General features: G+C 40.3%; 2 protein-coding genes across 2 annotated transcripts in view; both read right to left on the reverse strand.

Moving 5' to 3' along the window:
* skib (SKI proto-oncogene b) overlaps nt 1-9823 on the reverse strand; it is a 30742-nt gene extending 20919 nt beyond the window's left edge. Inside the window, exon 1 of the mRNA XM_085160123.1 lies at nt 8541-9823. Within this exon, the coding sequence (XP_085016249.1) occupies nt 8541-9434 (894 nt within the window). The 5' untranslated portion in view covers nt 9435-9823. The remainder of the gene's footprint in view (nt 1-8540) is intronic.
* Nucleotides 9824-15334: 5511 nt separating this feature from the next.
* On the reverse strand, nt 15335-26816 carry tmem51b (transmembrane protein 51b). The gene is made up of 3 exons (XM_085160147.1): nt 26447-26816; nt 20162-20579; nt 15335-17517 (listed from the first exon to the last, which is right to left on the reverse strand). The coding sequence occupies exons 2-3, from the start codon at nt 20563-20565 to the stop codon at nt 17085-17087; spliced, it is 837 nt and encodes a 278-aa protein (XP_085016273.1). The 5' UTR covers nt 20566-20579; nt 26447-26816; the 3' UTR covers nt 15335-17084.
* Nucleotides 26817-27813: the final 997 nt, after the last annotated feature.

Consider the following 27813-nt stretch of genomic DNA (forward strand, 5'->3'; position numbering starts at 1 on the left):
GAGGCATTTCACAGAGAGGCCGTTTTTGGCAGTTCTTGGCTGTAAAGCTGTGTCAGTGCTGGTCCATGCCAGCCCCACCCCATTAAGGCCGAATCCTGCACATCATGTGTTTCCACTTTACTGATAGGGTGGAAATGACCTCAACGCAGTAAAAGATGACAGGGGTGCTAGCGCTGTTCACCAGATGTGAGCAAAAAAAGAGAGAGAAAAAAGAGGGGGAGGAGGACGACGACGAAGGGGAGAGAAAACCATTCGCCTGAAGAATTTACTGCAAACCCCTGAAGAGCCCTGTGATTGAGGGTTCAAGTCAAGCTCCAGAGGTTCCTGGTGTATCTCAGAGGCACTCAGGGAGCACATACCCTCCAAGCTTAGCCAGATACAGAACTGCACGCACATACACACAGAGAAACATACACGTGCGTATCCAAAAAACCAAACTGTCATTCCACTGCACCTGCTTGCAACACAAAAGCCACTTCCTCCCACTGTGTCCAGCCAAGGCCCTTTATCCCATTTAGAGCAGCCTGCACCACAACACAGGCAGAGAAATTAGGGAGTTGCATTGATGACAGGGCGGCTAATCTCTTTGGAGGGACTCATTATATCGGCAGCCTGTACAGTTCAGCAGCTGAAAGGAGTGAATTAAATATGGACATTCAGAGATGGGCGTCTTTGTGAAGATGAGTGCTCCAACAATGCCCTGCTACCCCTGGAATAATTCATACATTCCATATGGGACAGATGCCTCGACCAGACTGTCATCTCTGCTTTCAGCCGACTGGTACAGGGTCACAAGTGAACCGATTTTCTTCCAAATAGATTTGTTTTAATGTCATATTTTTAGTTCAAAACTGTCTTCCTATGGTTTTTTCTCACTCTTGTCTCAAGCAAAGAGCCTCATCAGCTCACGAGAGGTGGCATGACCTTGCACTTAAACACATACTCCTGTGCTGCAGATTAACGCTGTTGACGGCAAAAGGAAAGGTGATTAGTTTTGATGGTAATCTTTAAAGCAGCTTGATGTTTTTTAACATGATGTATGCACTAGCGCTTCCCTTGACATTGGCTATACACAGCTTAAGACACTGGGCTTATAATAGTCCCCTCATTATAGGATAAAGGGTGGGCCTGCTCTATTTCAGTCCATGGCTGCCTGTGTCTGAGCTCGTCGACTTGCTGGAAATAAAGCCAGACGCTTGTCAATGCTACGAGCACAAGGGAGGCAGTCTGCCCTGCCTAGACAGCCGGCACAGCAAGTGCAGCGCAGGGACAATCTTGAAACTATTAGACACCTGCAAAAAGGTGGGGGGTGTGGGGAGGTAACCTCAGCGTGTGAGCAACCGTGGCCTATCTTTACGCCTGTCTTTTTAAATATAGCCACTGGTGTGCTGAAAAGAAAGAAAGAACAGACAGCGAGAACCTAGTGGGGCAGGTGGCCAGCTCTTGAGATGGATGCATTTGCAAAGTTACAGTACATTCTGCTTTTGAATGAGGTAATAAACAAGACTGGCAAGGTCAAAGAGGGAAAAGGTCCACCTGACCAAATGATACTGTGGCAAAGAGTGGCCATGACGGGTCCTGGGGTGAGTTTAATACTGAATAAATAACGTTTCTCTGCCCCCCCCAATCACTGCAATAGAGTCTGCTAGGACAGCTGTGCTGAATTCATTTGATATGGGTGCCTGCTGACAATGCTGCATTGCTTCGTCTCTGCAAGACAACATGTTGAGCTGGCCTGAAGAGCTTACGGGGACTTACACAAAATGATTGAGCTTCTACGACCCAAAAGCTGTAACCAACTAAGAAAGTAAAAGTAAGCGAAATAAAACTCCTAAGAGCCGCATGGTACATGCATCTACTCAGGAAGAAGACACAGTGCTCTTTTACCAGCAGATACACAACATGATAGAGATCTTTCATAGCACACAGCCCATCAGGAGAGAGACAAAAATGTAGAGCCCACTCATTTGTTCATTTAGCAGGCTCTTGAAAGCCTAGAGGATGGTTATGAGGTCATCCTGACAAAGTAGCACTCACTCCCTATCTATCTATCCATCCATCCATCCATCCATCCATCCATCCAGCCGAGTGAGACCAGCAGCTTTTGTACCAAAGGAACAGCACAGTGATACATGTGTGGCATACTGTATGTAGGCCAGTCTGAATACAGACCGATACAGCATGTGCTCACTACAGTGGAGGTGGAGATCTAAGTATAATGCAGTGTGAGGGGGAGTGCAGTAGGAGAACTCAGTGTAGGAGAGCCTGTGTCTGTGTCTTTGTGAGTATGTGCATGTGAATGCATGTGTGTGTGTGTCCTACAGGGTTGAGGAGGTGTCAAACTGAGGAGGTGAGTGATGGTGGCGAGGCAGAGGAGAGAGAAAGAGGTGGTGTCAGTCGAGGAGGTCTCAGTGATGGAGGGGGGGAGGTTTACTCCGTGCTGACCTGTGGGAGAAGTGCATGTGATGCGAAGTGGAGGAGGAGGAGATGGAGGAAGGAAAGCATGAGGGCAGCAGGAGGAGGAAGAGGAGGAGAGAGTTGTCGAGTCACAGTGTGGAGGTCACAATGAAAGAGGATGGGCAGTGAATGGAGACGCGTTAGGTCTCTGTACTGTAAGAGGTGTGTGTGTGTGTGCACGTGCGTTTGCGTGAGTGTGCGTTTTGGCGTGCTACTTTTGAGCCCACCAGCCAGAGAGCATGAAGTTCTTATTTAGCACAGGAAGAGCAGCTCTGCTTAGCAACCACAGGCGCCCTCCAATCACAAGCATACGGCGCAGACTCTGACTGAGGACGAGTCCTTCCTGGCAGTGTGTGGAGTCTGACAGAGGACTCTAAATGTTGTTCTCCACACCTGCCCACATGCAGAAACATATACAAAACAGATCCAGAGCCTTTTTCCCCCTCCCGCCAGAACTGAACATGAAGCTTTTATGTCACAAAAAAAGACAAAAGTGCATTCGCGGCCGTCTGAGTCGCCTCGGCTACACCGTCTTCTGAACTTTGCAGAGAACTCAAAGTTAATCTAAACCATCCTAATCCAAAAATAAATTATGCATATCCCAAAGAGCAAGGTAGTCGTTCAAATCCCTAAAACATTTATTCTTCTTTTTGCCGCAGCCACGGCACTGTGCATCACCTCAGCACTGCCCCAGTTACGACTGAACCGACAGCAGCCCCCCGATTGTGATCTGCTAGCCACCAAAACAGGAGGCACAAACAAGATTTGGACCAAATGCTGTCTGAACACTGAGCAGTCTGTTTGGTTTAGCTGCGTGAGCTAATCCTCCTGATAGCTTTGAAGGTGTTTGGTGGGCGGATTGTAGGCGAGAGCAGCATGCCGATTTGTCATATGGCACCAGCAGGGCCTACTTCTGCTCTGGCTGGAGCTCCATTAGCACATCTCCAATGTGGTCTAACAGTTCTGTAGCTTAGATCTGCAAGTCATTATAGAGAGACGAGAAAGAATTTAAAGGGATAAATATTTTCGTGCCTTTTTTTGTCTTTTGCCCTCTAATGTCTCACCAGGCGAGCACTTAATTTTATATGTGCAGTTACGCTGTTGGTTGCTCTATGTAATGTGCTCTCTGCAGTATATCTAATTCATGCTCTAATTACGAAATTCCACTGGGACAGGCTATAAATTGAGAGGATACTTTGAGTGGGGAGAAGAAGAAGAAGAAGAAGAAGAAAGTCCACAGCGGAGCCTTTGCACGTTCTGCAAATGCCATCCAGAGAAAACGATGGTTTTGATGTGCACTATGGTCTCGGCATTCCAGTAGTTATGTAGGATTATAAGAGCCTAAACCCCCTTGACTGCAGCAGCTTACTAGCTCAGCCAGCAGCAGATGCAGACTCCAGGATTTCCTGTCTCTGCACCAGATGGGCCTGACTCTTAATCACAGGGCTGGAAATCAGGAGGTGATCGAGGAGGAATTGATGATGATTGTGGAATAACACTAACTCAATACAGGCATCTGTTCTGCCACTAACGGACCAACTGACTGACTGACTGGCTTGTTGACTGCAGTCACAGCCAGTGCTCATCTCCTCCCTCATCTCATCATCACTGATCAACACTAATCATCTTCCTCCCTCACTCCATGAGTTATACAAGAAGTCTTTCACACATTAGCACTGTGCTGTGTCATCGAGGTTCAGAGCAGAAACGAGCTAAACCCCGTCCACGCGAAATGATCAGAAAAAGAAACGGGCACTCTTATATGTCTGAAATCCCCGAAATTATTTCTTGTTTAGTTTTAGGGTTTTTGAATAATTGAATTACCTCGATAGGTTGCATGAATGCATTTTATTTATCCATTTTCTACTCCAATTCTTGCGATTTCACTTTGTAGGTAGCCATTATGCGCCTAAACACAGCAGTGAATGCAAGAAACAAAACACATAAAGAACCTCATTTAAAGTAGGTATTTACAGTATACCACAATACACTTCCAAGGAAATACTGCTGGTTTTTTTGTTTTTTGTTTTTTTATTAACCCACCGGATTTTCTTGACCTCATTCAAATAACTTTTGCATACTAAAAAAACAGCTGAGAAAAAAAAATTACCACATGATGCATAGTAATATAATATGGACTGAGGTTAATACTATATTATACCTTTAAGCAAGGCGCTGGCTTTGTGCTTGTCCCACAGCTCCTAATACTTTAATTTAAATGCAGAGAATGAATTTGCTTTTACTTGCGGACACTTGAAGTAGTTTGAACACAATGATGTTAAAACCACTGCTGGCATTAATAACTTAGATTAAAGGCATTTGACTTCTGACATATTTATTTATTATTGCTTCTTTTGTTTGTTTGTTTGTGGTTATTTTCACAGGAGAAATCAGTCAAAAGTGTTGTGTTATGTGTTTTTTTTTTAAGCTTTTCAACACATGGACGGTTGAAAATACAAAAAAAATAACCTTTTTACCTTTAATAATCATTTTAATTGTTGTATATATTTGTATAGACAGAGAAAATTATGTCAGATCTATTTGTAGTCATAAAATAATCTATTAATTGCTTCCAATTTAATTTTCTTAAAATAACCCATAAGGCCAAATTCAAAAGACCATAAAATCATTACATGATAATATCAAAAAAAGCAATATGATTCTACTGAAAGTCTATTAATGATAACACTGAATTATTACCCAGTCCTATCTCTATCAGACATGCAGACACCACCAAAGGCTCCACTCTGTCTTTGAGCACATAACTAGGAAACCGGTGACACAGCAAACTCACAAGCGTGGATTTCCCACCCTCGGAAAGGCTGGAGGTTACGGACCTATCCACACAGCGGCTAAAGAAACAGCACGGTAACAAAGAGAAACTGCTGCACTTCACAGCCTCTGAAAGCCTGGCTCGCAAACAAAGGAGGCGGCAGGTCTTTAGCGCACATTACCCATGACAGAACCCCAGCTGACACTCTTTAAACATGGGGTCATCACCGCTAGAATGGAGGCCACAACCCCTGGGAGCGCCTGACACCCCTTTTGCCTTGACACACCGTCCCCGCTTTGGCCAAAACACTCTGGCCAGCACAGGAGTGTTGTCTACTGCAGAGGGAGGAGGGGGGGTGGAGCGAGTTTACGTGGGTGTCAGGACTCAGGCGACTGCACTCAAAAGAATGATGTGTCCAACTAAAACTGCAGTTTTTGATGCGCCGGGAGATTGAGAAACATGCTACCAAACCTGAATTAAATGCAATTTGCTCAGTGTTCACAGCACAACGGTGATACGGGTGGGTTGGGTCTTTAATGAGTGGGTCAGACAGGCCCACCAAGGACCAAAGAGTTATACCATATCAGGATCCAGGGCTTTACAGAGGTCAGCAGACAGATGGGAATGGAAATGAGCTGGCCGCGAGCTCATTTTAATCTGGTTCGCACAGCTGATCCAGTCATTACACTCGCCTGTTTACATGCAAACACACTTTTATACCCACTTTACATAAAGACACCTACACACAAGTGCAGATAAAGGCATGGTTACCGGGTGATAAAAGCAGTCGAGAGATATTTTTTTTCATTTATTCATTCACTTATAAAAACAGCTCATGATCAAAACATGCAACCCTTCAGCCTTGGGCACACACTCTGGTTTACTCCAGGTTTGAGACTAATTGCATTGAGCCAGGAGAACAATGGGTTGAGAAATGGAATAAATTGGCCTCACTTGGGTGGTTTTAATATCCATTCCATTAAGGAGGGTCGACACAGTTCTCCAGAGTCTACTTTTACTCTCCACTCATTCAAATGATTGATTGCATTGGGCGTACTGCTTAGAGCTTTTTTTTTTTTTTTTTTTTTTTTTTTTTTTTTTTTTTTTTTTTAATATATACAATATTCAAAAAGTTTTTCCCCCTCCAGTTGAAATCCTCTTTCTGGAAGATTTCCATGCTAATCAAAAAAGTTCATATTTAAATGATTACATGCAAAGTTCAGAGCAATGAATAAAGCAATTTGTGTCTGTTCCCATACAATTTACAGAGTAATAAATATTATTATTCGTCTGAAAATTGACCTAATGGCTCCAATACGGTGACGTTTCATTGGAAATTGAGCCGCGGCTGAGAAAAAATGTTTTTGTCTGCCAGGTGAATATCCCTCTGTCTTTTATCAGAAAGCCATCTGGCCAGTGAACTGGACACAAGGGCATGAGATTGGATGGTGTAAAAAGAATGGGGGTAGGCTGGGTCAGTGTCTTTGGATCGAGGTCACAGGTCAAGGCCCTTTGACAACACATATCAAGGCCGGGCTCACACACCCTGCATCTTCTGAATGAGAGAGTCTGCGGCGTGCTCTCTCCAATCTGCCCTCATCTGCACATTATAGCGCTAACTGACCAAATGCTGCATTTGATGCAAAACAGACACAATGACTGGCCTGGCCAATCCGGCTTCTGCTTTTTTGTGGGCAGAATACTTTTTTTCCCCCTTTAGAATATGACTGGGAATACTTGCATGTACACGCACATGTTATCAATAAAAACTAGAATTTTAAATAAATAAATACATTTTAGTCGGTCCAGTAAACTGAGTACCTTCCCCTGGCGGTGTCTGCAACAACCACCATGTTCAGTGCATGAGGTGGGAGTCTAGACAGATGTTACAGGCAGAGGAGCTAACCTTCATGGCTGCCTCTTATTAATAAAACACCCTGACATCAGAGGGAGGCTGAGACAGACCGATAACATTGTGTTTTTATTTTATGGGTAAGCTGAGCCAAACACAGTCTGTGAGCCTCAGTCCAGCCTTTCAGCAGCTTGGCCTGTCAGGCTGATGTATAGGAGAGCGCTGGTGTGCAGCTCCCTGAGGACGGGGCCTGTCTGCTAACTGGGACACAACTGACAGTGAACCACAGCAAACAAACAAACACTGCCCCCTTCGTCCCTTTCAATCCATGATGAGCAGGCCCTCTGTATCTCTCGCACACTCTCTGAAAGACTGACAGTGCAGGAATTACCATTTTGTGGAAATATACAACTCACAGGTCATGCGTCAAGACCTGCTGAAACATCACAGGTGCAAGACTTAAATACCACAGACAGATATTTTCTTGACTGCGGAGAGATTTCGTCAAGAGGCCATCCAATTCGTGGAAAGGTGACATAAATCACCAGCGAAGAGCCTCAACACAACCTCCTCGTTTCATGTTTCTATAAACCAGCGTCTATTCCCATTAAAGCAAGTACTGAGGTTTCCCTGTGAGACATCTCCTGGCTCCTGCTCAGACTGGAGCAGCGCCATGGTGATGCATACAGAGATGTCCACTCATTAGCAGAGTCCCACACAACAGCTGCTCTGTGACGAAGGAACAGCCACCTCGTTTCCTGGCCCTTTGTCCATACTAAACATCTCTGACCCACGCAAGGAGCCACAATGGGACGCTCACACATAGACAAACATGCGCACACACTTTTCAGATTTCTTATCCTTGTTCCGATGAGCACAAACCTCTTCTCACTCTTTCACACACACATTTCCATTTTCAAGACCTCCTTAAACTCTTAATCCCCCCTTCTCCACCTCATGGCACCATAATGCACTACCTGCCCCCTCTCTTCTCTCTCACACACTAATAAAATATATCAGGGAGACTCAATTTATCATAATGCAGCTGCCCTTGGGTAACCCTGGGGGTTGGGTGAGTGAGTTTTAGGTGATGGGATGTATGCTCGGGAGCATTAAGCTGATTGTTAGTCTCACTTTTTTCCACACACAGAAGTGAGTGAACCTCTAAATGAGATGGGACAGTTACAGAAAGGTGTGATGTGACATTTGATCAGCATTTTTACCCTGTTGGGGCATTTGATAAGGCTGGTAACACTTGTGAAAGATACAATCAATCAGTTAATCAAAGGAAACTTGGCAGGCCTGAGAAGAAGGAAGTCTTCTCAGATTAATGCCAATCAGCGCAGATGATGTAGTTCAGATATCAACAGATACAAACAAACAATTCACTGCAAAATTTCTCAAACAGAAAAAGCCATCGTTGTAAAACCAAAAAAGGGGGAAAACACACAGACTTACTCTGCAAGATTTACTGGACAGTTTTCCCGTCAGATCAAATTTTCCTTTTAACTCTTTGAGCAGCTTCTCCAGGTGACTCTTCTCCTCTTTCCCGGTGTAGTCCGGGTCTAAGAGCACATAAGCCCGCCAGTTGGCCGAATCAAAGCCCCAGTGGACTGTCCGGTTCTCTAGTCTCTTGTGACTGTGGACAACAAACTTGTGAGGTGGGTACATGAGTCTGCAGTCCATGCACTGGATGCAGGCGGCACCCGGAGAGGTGTACAGTTCCGGGACAAACAGGCCTTTACACCGACCAAAACATTCGTGATACACTTTGAAGCTTTTCTCGGTTCGCTCCAACTCCAGAGAGCCCGACTCCTTGTTGCAGTGAGGAGGGTAAGTACCGCCGTAGATGAGCGCGTTGCAAAGCCGTTCAGCATCCGTCTGAGTGATAAGCCCACAGGACGGTGCCGAGAAGGGCAAGATACCCACCACTTTGAGGATCTCTAGCTGGTCCGCCGTGCACCTGGAGCAATAGATGTGGAGATCGTCGCAGACCGAGTTGATCTGCTGGAGGGAAAAATCTCTGAGAACGCTGTTGAGAATCTGCGGTAGGCACAGTCGTTTCTCACCACCGACGACGAAGCAGGAGATAGGTTCCCGCTCCAGCACCGTCTCGCACCTCTCGGTGGAGCGGTCGGACGGGATGAAAAGTGGACCGGACATCACTGGAGGTGTCTGAGCCGGCAGGGTGAGCATCATCTCGACGGATTTGCCATCTTTCCCGAAGAGTGAGTCCTGGTGCCATCGAGCGGAGAACGCCGCCGGTCCACCGAGGGAGCGCCTGGAACTCAGATTAAACTGCTGCAGAGTTTGCTGAAGTCCAGGATGGGGCTGGAAGCTCGTGCCCTCCATGTTGTCGGTTAGAGAAGAGAGTTCAAAACTCAAAATGCGAGCTGAAATTGACTTATCGGGTCGGGCGTCCTCAGCATCCGGCTACACGCTCAATAACGCGCACTTCCATGTCACCGGAGAAGCTTCCCAGCGCGTCCATTCAGAAAACTGAGAGCTGCTGAAATCATAGGGCAGTTCCTGTAAGCACACGCAATTAAAGTCGACAACTAAGCGACTCCGAAGTCGTATTATCCAACATACAATCACCGGGTACTATGTTTCTATGCTCCTGCGGTTTTACGCACTCCTAACGTGCGCCCGAAATATGCCTCGTCTGCTCAGTCTGGCGTACATTCAGTCTGCTGTCTCCCCACTCACTCAATGTGTGAGTCGCTCTCTCTCTCTCTCTCTCTCCCTCCCTCCTTCCCTCTCTCTCTCTCTCTCTCTCTCTCTCTCTCTCTCTCTCTCCCTCTCTCTCTCTCTCGCCCTCTCTATTTGTTTGTGTCTGGTTCAGTCATTGAATCCCAGCCAGGAATGTGACTGACTCCCGGGGCTGGCTCTTCCCTCAGCCAGCTGTTCCTCCCTCTGCTCCAGGGCAGCTGCACATTTAAAAAAAAAAAAGAAAAAGAAAAAGAAAAAAAGAAGAAAAAAAATCTTTCTAAACCCAGGCGAGGGTGGAGCTCTGGAAAATGTAGTTGATACTGGGAAAGCAAACACAAACTTTACTTCAAATGCATACGCCTTGTAGGTCAGCACTGTTTCAGTCGCAGAAAGCGGTCAGCACAGATTTTAACACGATATGGAGGGAAAATTTGTAAGTGAAAACAGTGAAAACATGCAATACTCGAATGCACGCATTAAGTAACTACCGACTTATGTACATGTTTGAAGTTGGCCGTGTTATACTGTGAGTGCTTCTGTTGTGTTTCTTTTTACAATAATTTACACCGTAATATATTAGCCTAAAAAAATCTATAGTTTCTAAAATATGCATTTGTATACATTGCTGACCTGTAAATGCAAATGAGGTCTTCAATTAATTAAAATCAGTGCATTTAAGTTTACTTATATTACGTTTTCTCCTGCATACAGGAAAGTATGTTTGCGCACACTTTAATTTCATTATGTGTTTAAAAATGTCTTTCTTACCTGTGCAGGATGCTTCTGTAATTGCAGACTGCAAAGACCCATGAGACTGTTAATATTTAACTTCAAAACCTTAATTTAGTAATGTTGTGATCATTATTTCGGTTATGTTGTGTTTAGACTTTGATACTTGCTGATGTGTAATGCAGTTTCCAGTGTTTGTGCAGCCAAAAAAAGTGTTAAAGGTTTAGCTAACAAAAGGCTACCATGATGGAAACTCGTGCACCATGAACCCCGACAGGCGTGAAACGTCGTTGATCAACTCTTAATACAGCTAAACAAAGTAGAAAAGTCATTTTGCACCCTCATTAAAACACGAGGCAACAATTGTAAGTAAAATGCAACTGAAATATTTGAAATCTAAATTTACCATTAAGCAAAACGTGCTTGGTTTAAACCGAATTTATACCAATCAAGCCAATTTCAACTGAGTAGATTCCATTATATTTAACAATTTGCATTGTTCTAATGTAAAAAAAAAATTACACCTAAGATTTACATGTAATTGCACTACTTTACATCTGTATTTGGGGTGGGGTGAGACGCAGAAACGCTACAAAAAGTGAGATCTCACTTTGTAAAATCGTTTTTATTTATAGTAAAATTTGTAAACATGACCATGTATGAAGTGTATTAGCTTAAAATTAGAGGTCTTTTGCTTAAGCCCAGTTACCATAATGCGACTTATCCCTCTTAAGTAAGCCCAACTGAGTGCGAGTTGAGGTTACTTAATTATTAGTCAACAAGCAAGACAAGCTATTAAGTTTTACAGTTTAATGGTGTAATAATTAAATAGACTATAACAGAAATTCTCATAGATAATTTCACAGTGTAGTTTTAGTTATTTTACATCAGCAACAAATCAATTTCCTCTTCCAGTTAAATTCAGAAGTTTTCAGAAAGACTAAATGAAAGACAGATATTAATTATGAATTAAATTTAGGGGTTAAAGTGTGGTTGTTCATGGGTTCGTGAACCCTTTGCAATTTCCAGGATTTCTGAGCTGATGAATCATCAAATAGGATCTGATATTCAAACAAAATCGGACTAAAATTTACATAAAACATGGTACTTTACATTTCTATTAAACACACAGTAATCAGGCATAGTGCAAACTGGAAAAAAATATTAGAACTGGCAGATTTGCCAAGTCGCAGACGCTCCTTTAGCACCAGCACCCTCCCATCAAATGATTGCTTTTGCTGGTTGTGAGACTTGGTCTGTGATGAAGAGAAATTTTGATCCCTCTAGAGAGGATCAAACTTTGCCTTTATTTATACATTCTGCAGGGAAATCCCTAAACCCACCAGTTCCAGTCTCATCATCTTAACTGGAACATTTGACTCCAAGCTTATGGTGAAGTCATTAGCGCAGAGGATCACTCTTACTTTTGCACTTTTTTTCAGTTTGAAGTCATAATCTCACTTAACAACTGTTTTCTCTGCTCTAAATGACAGATAGAAATGTGTATACTTTCTAAGTTACCAAGCCACCAGGACAAATGGAGAAAAATTAGCACAGTGGCTAACAATATGCTAACAGGTGAAAGAGTAGGGTTATGCTAGCAGCTACGGTAGCAAGCAGCCTTAGCCCCAGAACGGTCTCTGTAAAATCATAACAGTCAAAGGTTTAATGTTTGGTTGTTTTCTTTTAGTTGGCAGTAAAATTGCTATAACAGTTTAGCATTAATAAAACAAAGAAAAAGGAAAAAACTCTCATTAAAAACTTAAGATGATCTAGTTGTGTGGGCCAGTTGCCAACAATCATTAGCGCCTCAGATTTATTTGTATTTATTTTATAACCTGACACTGTACCATAATCTTTAAGGTTGCTCAGAAGGGCCAGGACCGAAGTAACCGGATTCTCTAAAAATGGCAGAATATTATCTGCGAAAAGTGACAGCTTATGTTGTGTATTGGTTTCATCTCTAATTCCTTGTATGAGAGGATTGGATCTGATCAGTTCAGCTAACAGTTCAATACTAAGAGCAAATAAGGACGGCGATAACACTTCACCCAAAATTGAAGTTTAATTTTAAATCTGATTTAAAATGTTGCAGCAACATTTGAAATCAGATTTGAGTCTCAATGAAGTATCATAAATCCACAAATAAAAGTGCATGGCCAATATTTAACCCAGTCAGTTTGAGTGCTCAGTTGACCGTTTACTGATTATATTCTATTTAAAAACAGCAATGAAGAAGTTTGTTTTTCTTTCCTGTTATTACCTAATAGATTATTATTAGTTAAATTGTAGTTTATTTTAGAAATGACCTTAGTGATATCAAGTTCACATTTTATGCCTTTATCAGTCATGAAATCACTTTATTCCTGACAAGTTACTAACCTCTTCTCATGAGTTTAGAATTCAAACGGCAGGTGATTCTGACATGGGTCATTGTGACACATTCATTTAACAGGAAATAATGAATAAGATAGAAATAAAAATCTGTAAAAATATAATGCACATTAGATTTATATTTTGCAAACATATGTTGAACATAGTCTTGAGAACAACTGTATGAGTGTGTGCATGTGTATGATAGTGGTGGGGGAGCTTACTGAAAGTTGAGCAGCCTGGTGGTTTGGCTGAAGAAGCTGCAGAATCCAGTTGTTCTGTTGTGGATCCTGCGAGTCTCTTCCCAGAGGCCAGCAGGAAGTGTATGGTGGGGGTGGGAGTGGTCACGTGTGACTTTGTTTGCTCTGGTCAGGCAGCGCTCTTGCGCAACATCCTGAATGTGGGGAAGTGGAGTCCCAGTGATCTTTTCCAGTGTCCTCACCACTCTCTGCAGGGACTTCCAGTCTAAGGCACTGCAGGCTCCTGACCACACAGACATGCATGCGGTCAGTAAGTTCTCTATAGAGCTTCTATATAAAGTGGTGAGCATGCGAGGGGGGAGGTGAGCTCTCCTCAACCGGTGGGAAAAAGTGCAGGCACTGCTGAGATCTCTTTACAAGAGAGCAGAACAGGGTGTCTGTTATCTGTATCCACAGAAACTTGATGCTGCTCATCATTTCCACTGTGTTGTTGGTGATGAGAAATAGCATGTGACTATACTGGCTCCTCCTAAAGTCAAAGATAGTCCCCTTTTGGCTTTTTTTGACATTCAGAGCCAAGTAGTGTATGCTGGTTCAGTTGGTTCACTTCCTCTCTGTAGGCCTGGTTGTTGTCATCTTGAATGAGGCCTGCTACCACTGTGTTGTCAGCATACTTTACAATGTGAATCTGGGACAGCAATCATGGGTTAGCAGGGGGTTCAGAACACGGGCCTGAGGAGAGCTGGTGCTCAAAGAGATGAAGTTACAGTCTGGTCAGGTCTCTTGGTGAGGAAGTCTTACACATAAGGGTGCTGAGGCCCATGGGAACTAGTTTAGCATGTTCATGCTGTTGAATGATGATCTTAAACGATGAAATGAAGTCCACAAACACCATTTGCTTGGGTGTCTTCTTGACCTTGGCTGAGATGTAGTACAGAGAAGATGGCGTCTTCTGTAGAGTGATTTGGGTAGCAAGCAAACTGTAATGAAAACAGTGTGGTCCTTTACCAGCTGCCTTTAAGGTGGGTGCTACAGGGCAGAAATCATTTAAACAAGTGATTTTCAGGGTACTGCAATGATGGCAGCAGTCTTGAAACAAGACAGTAGGACATTGTGATCCAGTGACATATTGAAGGTGTGCTGGTTGCTGCATTCCTTGAACATCTAACCAGGTATGTCTTCAGGGCCTGCTGCTTTTCTTATGTTCACTCCTTTCGAGGTCTTCCGGACTTCAGCTATTTCAAGACTGCTCATCAGCAACTGGAACATTTTTCTTTACGGGTGTGTTGCTGAGTGCCTTGAACCTCCCACGATATTTGTTGAGCTCATTTAGAAAGGTTGTATTGTTCTCACAGGGTGGAGGAGCAGCTTTATCGTCTGTGATGTCTTAGTCTGCCACATTTGTCTGGTATTTATAGGGTCATTGAAGAAACCCTGTATTCTCTAGTGATGGTGCTTTGGTACCTTTATGCACCATGTTGCCAGATTTAAAGAGTAATTTTGAACATTGCATCTTTCGTCATCCGTGGTGTCTTGCTGGCCTGTACGGTGATGTTCTTGGTGACAGATACAACTTCCAGGCAATTGAATGACTGAATGCACAAAGTCAGCATAACCATTCACATTTGTAATGATTGCCAGTTGCAGCTGCTTTGAACATGAATAATCATGTCATCATCATCACCATGAAAAAAGGTCAATCTCAAAAGCTGATGTGAAGTTCTATTTCAGAGTTAAAGCTTTAAAGTACAGTATGTATATGTCATCTCACACTTCCCCTCTATTTATAGAGGCAAATATTATTATTATGTATTGACAAGCATGAATACAATAAAACCATAAATAAATAAAAGAAATTAAATGAAAGCACTACAATAATAAAAATTTACATTTTGTGGTTTTTATTGTAGACAAAATGGAACGCACGTGGAGGGAGAAAATATGTATTGGAAACATGGATTCTTTTTAAAAAAGAAAAAAAGGCTGTTTTTATTTTTGACATGAGGCAATCCTTTTTTGTTAGCTACATATAGCAACCAACCTTCTGACCTACATACAACAACAAATAGCAACAGATGTTAGTAAATATGAATGAAAACTTCCATATTTGCGTTCATATATTGTTTCTCACAGGGAGCTGCAGGGGGTGGACAAAGGAGCCATAACAACTCTTGAAATGGCTTAACAGATATAAAACAATCAAATCAGTGATTAGCAGCTAATTTCACAATTACACCCTTTAAGACAAAATGAAAAAAACAAAGAAATGAAATATGTCATTGTTCTGGCTTTTCACATTCCGCAGTTCCTTTCAATAATTTCACTTAGTTTTCTTCTTTATAAATAATTTATTGGTTAAAAAAACATTGATTTGAAGATGCCAGTTTAGGCTCTGGGTACTTGCGTTGGGCATTTAAAAAAATAAAATAAATAATAATAATAATTTCTAGAATTGTTACAAAACAGCAAAGAAACAAAAACAAAATCAGCCATTTAACTTAATCATCTAGAAAATAGTAAGTCTTAAAGAAATGATCAATAAACAATTAGGGTTCAAATTAATTGAAGGCTAATGCTTACATTTTGGTATGGGTGAAAGTTTAACTTAAATAATGCTATAACACTCACCTACAATAATACCTACATTTTTCCTGATTTTAGTTGTTTTTACTTAAATAACAACTTTTATTTTTAAGTAATATTTTTTCAATATGATTTTATATTGCCCACCTCAGCTCATATTAGCAAATATTTTAAAAATTTCCACTTATAATTACTTTTAGACTCTTACCTGCTTTCAAAAAAAACAAACAAAAAAAAACCAAAAACAAACTGAGGTGCAAAAAGATGATGAACTGTGAAATGAATAAATGACCAAATTCAAACACTGGAGGGTGCCAAACTTAAGATGCAAAAGCACAAAGTAATATTCAGGGGGATGGTCATGTTGACACATTTTAGAAAAGAGCAGGTCAAAACATTCACCATTCGATTTTATTAATCAAAAGTCGAATTACAGTACGGGCATGTTATTTTTTCCCCCAAAACGTATACCAAGCAAATGTAGGAAAATTAAACTGCATCCTAACATTGGATCGTCATACTTTAAGAAAAGCAACTACATTTACTAAATGTCGACATTACATGTATTAAATGCAGGCTGAGCTTGTTTTACGGACATTTTGAAACAAAAATATAAAGTTGAACTTAAACAAAATAGAAAAAAAAAATGTATTCTTCACTTTTTACAAATAATACAACATACTTAGAGATCTAAACATTTCAACACTTTAAGAGACAATGAATAAAAATGATATATCACCAGAATATCCAAAACCTTTCTTCTGGTTATGTGCCAACATATATATATTTTTTCCTTTCTTAACATTTGTCTTAAAGGATAAAGTTACTTTAAGACTTGGAGTTTAAAAAATACACACACACACACACACACACACACACAATTTTCTATTCAAATACTAAGTTTAGAATACTTAAACGTAACATGATTTAAAAATAATAATAATTATCGCGTTAAATCGTAGGATGTAGTTTCAACTTCTCCAAACTTCAAAGCAAACCAGAATCAAGACACAGCAATAACATTAAGTCTTGGAAAGGTGAAAAACATGTTACAGCTGGCTAATAAATAAAATTGAAAGACTATCCTCTGTTTGACATAAATGATAACATGATTGTTAGAAACGACAGACTTATTTCTGAAAGCGGATCCTTTCACACATACCTAATAATGAATTAAAATAGCATAAATATGCAAATTCAGAGCTTTTTGGTAAAGAACAAGATTCTAATTTCAGCAGTAGGCATGTGTGGCCCCTTTGTTCTTACTGCATTTACCTGCTTAACACAAACCTTTCACATCGTTTTCTCCAGAAATGTTACGATAAATCCACTAAATTCATAAGTGTTACATTAATTTTTTCCTTTTTTTAGAAACGCACATTAAGATAGATGTAGAACACTTGCCCTACTTCAATTCAGGCATCTTATCTTCATACTGTGGAGGAGGAGTGATGGGTTCAATGGTTACTGGGTTCTGTGTGGGGGTGCGGATTTGAAGGCGGAAGTCTTTCAGGTGCAGTTTGTCAGATTTGATTCTTCTCACTCGGAGGGGCCGGAGCAAGCGGCTGGCCCGACTAGCACTGCGGGTTGGCATACTGGGGTTAGATGTAAGGCCAGCGGGTTCAGATGGAGGCTCGGCAGCTGCGGGTTGATCATTAACAGGGGTTTCGTCAGTCGTGTTGTTAGCGGGCTCTGTTCCCTCGTTTTCCACCGCAGCTATGATGTCCTCGTAGGACGGCAGGTGAGAGGTGCTCTGCCGAAGGTTACTCTGACGCACAGGGTACTCACTGCTGCTGACGACTTCCTCATAGGTTGGCACGTTGTACGTAGTTGGGTCGCTGGAAAGAGACAAAAGTTTTGACCCTCACTGACAAATCATTGTAAATGACACACTTTATAAGCCTTCTTTTGGCAACTTTGGTTTGTCATCGCTGTGTTTTTGGGGCTCCTTTTAACTGTCAAAGCTGTCAACAACCTTTTGCCGATTGACACTTTCAAAAGGCACCATACAGGCATTCATTTGTATTTGTGTCCATCCTTTTCAGCTTTGTTTTGGTCCCCATAAACTCTTAAGTTTATTAGCTTTGTGTTTTATCTGCTTAATATCTTAGTATATTGACTAGGTAAGCGGTGCCCATGTCTGCTGTTTAAGCCAAAGTAGATTGTCAATGTTACTTTTTGTCTGAAAGAAGCTTCTTGTTGTGGCTACAAGAAATTTATAGGAAACAGCAAAGGCCCACAAAACAAACTCAATAGTCTTTAATTAGTTCAACAAAGTAGTAAAAGGGTGTTTTTCTCTGTTTTTCTCAGTTTTTGTTTAAATCACATGAGTTGCCACCTGCTGGCCATTAGAAATAATTCAGGTTTCATTCATTTGTTTCAAAGGAGCCAAACTTTAGAGGGTTTTTTGTGTGTTAAGCTACTTAAATAGTGACCTGTGAATCATTTCAGCGTAAAAAAAGGCAACAAACTCAAAGGATGAACAGATGTTCTGGATACACATAACAGACAACTTTAATTTACAATCTCTCCTATTAACCCTAGAGAACCCATGGGGTCAAATTTGGCCACTGTTAATTGCTGCTGCTCAAAATGTACAAAGAAATTTTTTTTTTTTTAAATTTATCTTCTAAATCCCAAAGTGCCACTTCTGACCCCTGCATAGAGACATCTAGTGGATGCATATTGAACTGACATGAGCCAGAGTGGTAGTTAGAAGATGTCTGACTGCATGCTGTTTTGTTGAGCTGGAAACTTAGAATGCCTAGAAAAATGTTTTATGTTCTTTTTGTAAAAATTAGCCACTCTAAGCTAGTTAAAAAAACGATGGGTCAAAAATGACCCTCCGGGTGTATGGGTTAGAAATTGTCAGGTCAAAAATGACCCTTTGGTTCTTTGAGTGACATTGTAGATGGAGAATGGTTACAGTCCTGTATTTGACAAAAGCCTCGAAATAAATTAATTTGTATAATACATTTTACTAAGTTACCCAAGTAGTACAGGGTCAGAGACTAATAAAGCAAATATATCTTTTCAGGGAGTATGGCTGCTCCCTTTTCAGGGCAGGGAAAGCACCAGAGAAAGTTCACTGCACAACAAGTATTGGATCAACTCGAAGCTGATGATAGTGACTTTGGCCCTGAGCTGGACAGCGACAGCGATTCTGATGAATTGTATCAACCGCATGAAAGTGATGGTGGTGAATCCTCTGCCGAAGACAGCGACTCATCCAATCACTCGTCCATTGATGAAGATGTGCCATTTGCTGAGACTGCTAGCGTACAGATGGAGCCAAATCGTGCCGCAAAAACATATAAATGGCGAAAGAAAGGCTTTGAGTTGCCTGATGTGAACTTTCTTGGTGAACAAGTTGAGTCGTACCAGGATGGCACAACAGACACGCCACTGGTTTACTTTCGGCACTTTTGTTTCCCTTGATATGTTGGAAAATATTGTTGAGCACACCAATCAATACAGTATTCAAAAGCACGGGAAATGTGTTTACACTTCAGTAAAAGAGATAGAACAAGTTCTTGGACTGTATCTCAGGATGGGATTAGTTCAAATGTCTGGAGTACGTCAGTAGTGGGAAAACGAAGTTTGTTATGGGCCTGTGGCAGACATAATGAATCGTAACCGATTCAGCCAGCTACTCTCTGTCATTCACTTTGTAGACAATGAAATGGCCAGTGAAGAAGTAAAAAAGGATCGACTGTGGAAACAGGCCCATTGGCCTGTCAAGAAGGAACATTGCCATCATTGAACTGTGTGCAAGGACCTCAAAACTGATATGCAGTGACTGTGAAAACTGTGCCTCGTGTTCTTTTGTTTCAAACTGAATCCAGTTCTGACATGCAACAAAAAAAGAAAAAAAAACCTTGTTAAATGTAGCTGTGTGGTTGATTTATTCACCTAACTTTAAAATAGTTTACATTGACAGTGTTTGTTATTGTGATTTTTTTTAAAATGATATGCCTAAAGCCCAATGGGTCAAATTTGACCCAAATCCTAAATCAGGGAATAAAGGGTTAATATTGAAAAAGTGGATATTTTGGTGTTCAGTGAACTTATACAAGTCATTTAATGCGTAGTTCATAATTTTCCAAAGAAGACAATGGTTCTTGGGTTCTCCAGGGTTAATAAAAAAAGATATATTTTTTCACATTTCTCTTGTTGAATAAAATAAAAATGCATTTTTAAATATTTTTTTTTTTAGATGGATTATAGAGGTAAATAAAATGCTAAACGTTTACTTAGTCCCTGACGTTACATAATTTGCAGTTTACTTGCAGTGGATCCTTTCCAAACAGAAAGACGGGATACACCCTAGGCTATTGCAGAACAAACACATATAGACAGACAACATCGGTACAACACCTTTTCACACCTGATTGCTAACTCAAGGAATTATCATATCATTTATAAATCCTAACATTTATAAATGATCTAGGAATAAAAATAGAACCAAACGTTATCACTTACGGCTGAGGCTCCTCTGGTATCGGAGTCATAAAGGGGACTCCTGTGGTCACAGGCTCACTCCTTCTATCCCGAGCTCTCTTCTTGCTCTTTAAACCAAGGCCAATGGCCAAGATCAGCATCATTGCCCCAACTCCAACAAGCACCATGGCCACTGTTGGGGTCTTTGTGGCTGAATTATTACCACCACCGTTGTTATTAGGTCCTGTGGAGTTGCCTGATGGTTTTGGAGAGGCACCTGAATCCCCTCCAGGTATCACAGTCCAAACAATCATGACAATGCCAAGGGCAATGACGCCCACTCCAAGGGCACACAGAGCATAGTGGGCGCCTGAACCAGAGCTCCTTGAGCTAGGGGATCTGTTGGGACGGCCGTTGTCACCGCATATACCCCGACTGGAACACATACCTGCAAAACAACCTGCGGGGGGGGGGGGGGGGGGGGGGGGGGGGGGGGGGGGGGGGGGGGGGGAGGCTTTTCAGTTTACACAAGCAGATGCCATCTACCCCACCACTCCTCCAGAAATTTACCTCCTCTGTAGGAAATGATTTAGATCACAGTATCTGAATTTGTTTTTTCAATTTGTGACCAAGTTTCTAATATTATCACATTGTTATTGCCTGCGTCATGGTGCTTCTGTCTGTATTGTCTGTCTATTCTGTTAAGTACATTAAGCTTAATTTCTAGTATGTGTACGAGTGGCCAATAAAGCTGATTTTGATTTTCCAGGGTAAGAACGGGCTCAAGAGTCCATATCTATTAGAGCACCACACGTATCACACGAGATGGGCCATGTCAAGAAAACAAACCATTACCAGTTCCAGAACAAAAGGTTAAAATGACAGTTTGAGTGTTATCTTGCTGTGTCCATGAACCGGTTTCAGACGCTATACTCTTAAAAAAAAAAAAAAAAAAAAAAAAAAGGCGCTGAGGCTACATTTTGCATGAGAAAGTAGGAGAACAGGTTAAAAGAAAACGTCAGGTGTGGTGCAAAACAGGTTACAGGAAAACAAAGAGTTCATTGGTAGTTCCACACATGTCTTAACATGACAAACATTAACCCAAGAGAAGGAAGGATGGAGATAAAAAAGTGGCACAAAAGATCTTTGTAATGGTCACAGAATCAAACAGAATAAAGAGCGTTTATAAATTAGAATCAGATAAACATCTCACAATAACACCAGGAACACCTACAGAATAAAATGCATTTTAAATTACTTTCCTGCCAAACAACAACATTTGTGAACCTTACTCTTTAACCACAGGAAAAAAAACCCCCAAAAACACACATAACTGAAAAAATGATGCTATTGTTGGCTCCAAATTTCCAGAATGAAAACCATAGCCGCAGACTGCTCCTCTGTAATAGCCGTACATAAGCGTGACCTGTGCAGATGATTATGAACTAAAGCCGTAATCGAATGTTCACAAGCATGTCCAAATAATGACATCCTACTCAAAATATCCCTTAAAAATAGCAGACATCATCTACTTAAGCTCTACACCTGTAAGTAGCAATTTTTAGGTTGTACTGGTGTAAATCGGGAAAATGTTCTTTGTAAAGCCACATTCATACAGATGGCTTACAAATTTAAAAGATATGATGCCTTGACACCTGTAGAGAGGGCACTCGGTGGCTCTGTTATGTTTGCTGGAATGGTTAGAATCCAAAGGTCTCAGCAAATCAACACACTGTTACTCAAAGTGCTCATCTGTATCCTATGATGAAATATTTCTGTCCTTGGAATGGTAGGGAATGATCTCTAACTGGATGACAGTTACCCCGTAGTCTATAGCAGAATACTGCATTGATTGATGAGAATGCAAATTATGTAAATACTGTGATATTCACTGTCCCCAGATCTCAACCCAGTGGGAGATCTGGGGACATCAGTGGGAGGTGTCACTAAGCGATCCCAACCAACATCATCAAAACGGCAGATAGAAAAAAATCTTGGTGTTCCATTAGAAACCATCCCAAAACACAATGAAGCATTTCTCTGAGCATGTGATTGTGTGCTAACACATTTTATGTTAGAGTTTGCTTTAATTTTGTCACCTATCTGTATATTTAAGCACACCAGACAGACATCTCTCTAATTATTAAAGCAACTTTTGAACACTTTCATATACAATCAGGGGAAAAAGTAAGTTCAAATGTAAGGTTTTACGTATCATCTGGTCCTTAATAGGTCTTAAAATGAGATAAATAGAACCTCAGATGACCAAGAAACGCATGACGTATTACACCAAGTCGCTATTTATTTACCAACAAATTGTTCAAAATGCCAAAGCAGCAGCTCACAGCCTAAGTTCACCATAAGTAGCAATAAAGTGCTATGCCATCAGTGTGGGAAGGGTTATAAGGCCATTTCCAAACATTCTTAAGTCCATCAATTTTCAATCACAAGTTGAAAACAATCAAGACAGCTGCCAATTTAAGAGGAGTGCACGTTTCAGCAAATTCATTCCAAACGGGGACTATGCAATGTTTAAAAAAAAAAACAACTGCAAAAACCCACGACTTAAACCTCAAACTCCACAGGTCTCCGTTAAAATGTTAAATGGCTTGTTTGAAAGTGCTGCCAGGAGTAAGCCTCTTCTTTAAAAAAAACAAACAGAAACAAAACATGGCCGCAAAGCTTAGGTTTGCAAATTTGCATCTGAACAAATCACAAGACTTCTGGAACAACGTCTTTTGGAAAGCAAAACCAAAGTGGACCTGAATGCTTGTTTTTCCAGGCGCAGGACCTGGACACTGCAGGTATTGAGTTGACTATCAACTCCTCTGTATAACAAAATATTCTAGAGTCAAATATGAAGCCGACTGTTTGACAGCTAAAGCGCGGCTGAAACTGGGTCATGCAACGGGACAATGATCCTAAGCACAGCGGCAAATCTTGAACAGAATGGCTGAAAACGCAAAGAATGAAGGCGCTGCGGTGGCCCAGTCAAAGTCCAGACCTTAGCCTGATTGAAATGTCATGGTGGGATCTTAAGCAAGCTGTGCATGAACAAATACTTGCAGACTGAAGGATGTGAGAGGTGATAAAGTTGAAGACAATGTGTTTACTTTAAGTTAATGCCGTTAAAGGTGGTCCTAAAATCTGCTGACGCATGTTAGCTTAGTATTTACAAATTAAATATGACAGGGGCATATTACTTTAAAGACAATTAACCTCCTAAGACCCAAACTCTTCCATGCATTTTTAATTTCTCTTTGATATTTGGGCATTATGGGGCCTGATGAATGTAAAAACAAAGAATTACCAGTTTTGTTTTGTTTACCTTTTTTTGTTTTTAAGAAAAATAAGAGCCACATATGAGGATATTCTTTTAAAAGTTTGATAGAACAGTAGCAGTATAATGTCCTCGTAAGTGGATATCAGAACCTTGTAGAGCAAAATTGAGTATTTTGGACTAAATAACCCAAAATGTGATGTCCACATATGTGGACACCAGGTCCTAGGAGGTTAATTCACTTTTTACAAGGTATTAATAATGAAAACAGTTCTTAATAAATAATATAAAATAAAGCCAAAATCAATAAAACCAAAACAAACAACAGTATTGGGAATTTACTCAGCAATATAACTATTACCACGAAGGCAAAACTTCTTAGAGGAGGTAATTGTATACTTAGTTATTTAAACCAGAAATAAATGACTGAACTCAAACACAAATATTTAAAGATTCAAATGTTTGAAACCTTGGGAAGTCTGCAAAATAACCAGAAAAATAAAGATGTTTAGACTACAGATTACTGAAATTTACATTTCACGAGTAACTGAAATTTAGAAAGGGGAAAAAAAAACAAACTGCAGTTTTACGTTACACTAATGTACAAATATCTGTGTTTGTTTGTTTGCGCACAAACCTTTATACAATCAAGAGTTGAGCAACCAAAACTGACATACTGGTAGTTATTCAGCCCCTGAAGGCTTTTAGCTGTATCAGATACTATGACCTCATCACGTTGTCTAGCAACCACCTACCAACTGGCTAAAATGAGCCATTTGTAGTGTTTATGCACCTACAGCACCTTAGTAAAAGCCATGCATCATTTTAATTAATCATGATAATAACACTGAAATTAAAGTTTCATTATGCTGCAGAGTAACCACCTAACAGAAAACTATAGTCACTGAACAAACAATACTGCAACATGGCCATTTAAGACTAATACATGAAAACAAAAGCATTCAGTTTAGAGCCTGACTGATACAGGATTTGTAAGGCCGATACCAATATTTGGCGATTTATTTTATTATTCTGATCATTATCAGACCAATTTTTAAAGAAAGACAAAGCATAATTTTCCTAACATTTGTTATGTGTAGTCATTTATTTGCTCATTACACTATGTATGTTGTTTTGTGGAATTTCAAATCTGTGTTGCTAACGGGGAAGTTGTAGAGTGTCCTCTGATGGACAATATGAAATGTCAACACGTACAACAAGGTTTAAGATCATTTTCTTGTCTCTTATTTACTTTTTTTTAGTTTTCACTTATCGGCTGTTATGAATACTGATACCAGTGAATCAGAAAATAGTTGATATCGACCAATGATAGCTACCTACTGATTAACTGGTTTGGCGCCAATTCATTCATCATGTATTAGTCCTTATGTTTTTGGCTATTTGAATAGGTTTTAAAAAAAAAAAAACATACATATATAGTAAATAATATTTGTAACTGTTTTTGCATGATTTCATTTTCTGGCCTAGAAGAGTGGATTAATTCAAACTCTAATCTATGATTTAATCTTTGATATGATACATCCATTTTATAAAAGGTGGAGAAGCATATGAGTGTACACTTCAGGACACTTTGCTGATGTGATGGGATGAACAGTGACTTAACAAACAGCATTTTACATTTAAAGCAAACGTGTACTCTTTTTGTAATAGCAGTGTGACACAAAACCATATCCCTGTCAAAAAGTATTGAGATATATTTTTGCTGGTATGAGACTAAATTTAGCCTTGCTTATTTAGAAATCTATTTAATATCACTTACCTTATTTAATAGGTTTTATAGCTTAAGTAGTAATCATTTTTCATTGTGGCATTTTTTTTTAATTACTACAGAAGTGATTATTAATAGTGCAATCAAAAATTTCAGTAGCATTTATACCACTTTAATATTGTTTATTATTCACTAGTCTCACTTCAAGTGTTTTTTCCCCCACTTTAGCTGTTATTTATCATGTATAGTTGCCCACAACAGTTAGTGGAGCATGCTAACCAATTAAAAAAATAACAAACAAAGAAAAAAAATAAACTAAACACATCTTTACATAATGCACAACAGCTAAACATTGTTTATTTTACTGGAAAACCAGTTAAAATTGATATATAAGTTATTTTTCATACATTTCTCAGTGTTTTTCTTAAGTATTGTTTCACATTAATGACTTCAGAGACAATTACCCAGCCCTAACGCACATCCTGTTTCACAGCATTACACTCTGAACGGCTCATTCATGCTGTAAGGATCAACTGATACTTATTTAATGGACTCAATATCTATATTAAATATAGTTTCTAGCAGGCACAGTCATTAGATAATGGTGGTGGGCTGCCAACTACGTTTTTAGTGCCTAATCAATTAAAAAATATTATTGTGGTGAAAGAAAAAATGTAATTTAATGTAGTCTGCCTTAGAGGGCAGGCGACTAAATTTAGTATAAGGGGGAATTATTGAATTATTGCATCTCCACTTTGATATTCATGACTTGATTATTAAGAATTATTGAATGGATGCAGTATCTGACCAAGTCCTGGTGTTTCCCTCGTCAGTTATTAAACACACATGATCAAGGACGAAAAGAAGCTGACAGCTGCAAAAGAGGACTACATATAGACCAACGCTGTCATTCATTTTCTCTACATTGCAGGCCTGCTGCATTGCATGGGTGTGTCCCGTTCAACATCAGTAAATTTCCAGCATTAAAACTCGGCTTATCAGATAATAAACACCGGCCCAGTTGGTCTATTTTGTGGGTAACATTAACAGATCTATCAGTCCGATATTACTACTGTCAAAGTAAATAAAAACGCTGGTAATGCTTTCTGGTGAAGCAGGAAGGGGAGAGGGTGGACCTGTCCACATGAATTACTCTGTGATCTAAACGTGTCCGGACACAGGTCAGATTGGATTGAACCCCACGCAATGACACTGAGAAAGATTAACAACTCGCGTGCTGTGTCTATTAGATCGATAACAGTCCTGGTCACAGTATACACGAGCGTAAATCAGCTTAGCTCTGAAGTGTAGGCCTTACCTTTTCACCGTTTAGTTGCCAAGTACTTCCCTCTTCATCTGTGAGTTACCTGACTCACGCAGGTGTTTTCAGGAAGATCAGAGGGGAAGAGAGGGAGACGACATAGACGCAGCAATTCAGGGCCGGTTCAACTTTTTTTTCCTTTTAAAAAGTTTTTAAATCTTAGACAAATTGATCAACACAATGTTTACCGCTGCAGATAAAAACAGAGTTAACAAGAACTTTGCACAAATTCCAAGCGTAGTGAAACCTCGCCACCCCCTGTTGTCAAGTGCGCCCGTGTCCTCTTGGTCCTAGTGCTGCTCAAGTAAACCTCCACCGGGAATAAATTAGTGGTACAAGGAGACGCCCAGAAACAGCTTAATTGAAATAAAGTAATTGTATTGTACAACACGATTAATGTTGGATGTATTAACTGTATTAATTACAGACACACACAATTAGATATTAGAAAAATAAAACTATTGTCTTACAGGAATAAGACACAGTATTTCAGAGCGCAGAGGAAAATATTTATGTTCTGCAAAAATAAAAATAAGATTCTTTTTTTTCTGTGTTCTTCTGTGTTATCTTTTAAGATAACACAGAAGTGTCGTATGCAAAAAGAAAGATATATTTTCAAAACCCTTGGAAGAAAAAATAATTTACATCTGGACCAACTTTACATTCTGAGTTTGTTAACACAAATTTAATGCATTTCTCCTCAAAAATAACAATAACAGTCTTACATTTTATGCAACAATTTACAATAAATCCACTTTCATGTTGACATGTATGAAAAGCTTGTACTGCTTTGCAAAGAGATGTATATGTCATATGTTAAAAGCAAATACATTGCATGTCCCTGTCTTCATTTTCTGTACAGGTTTGAACTGGTCTGCTCTTCCCGCTTAAACAGTTTCGCTTTGGTGAGTCAAAGAGACGCCCAGATAGAGACGGACAAACCTGTTCTCTGCTATTTGAAGTAACCTCAAGGTTTCAGCCACACTCGGTGTGGCTCTGTGCAAGTCCCAGCGGTGGCATTTAATGAGTGTTCTCATGCTCAGGAACAACTGTGCATTATAAAACACGACCAAAACTGTACAGAATACACTGTTACATTCTTTCCATTGACTTCATAGTATAATGGCACAAAGTTTTGCCTTCTTCACAGTTCATACAATACACATATGTGGAGTCTTTGTACATTACCACATTCTTAGTCCAACATTCCACAGATTTATCTACACATCACACTGCATGACTGCATCATCTTTTACATTAAAACAAACATAATTATGGGTATACCAGCTGTCAGAAGAAGACACACACTTCACATGTCATTGTTTTTAGTAGCATCATCTTACACATTTAGAGCTGATGGCACT

Source organism: Neolamprologus multifasciatus, chromosome 5 (assembly GCF_963576455.1).
Source record: "Neolamprologus multifasciatus chromosome 5, fNeoMul1.2, whole genome shotgun sequence".
NCBI classification, from domain to species: Eukaryota; Metazoa; Chordata; class Actinopteri; order Cichliformes; family Cichlidae; genus Neolamprologus; species Neolamprologus multifasciatus.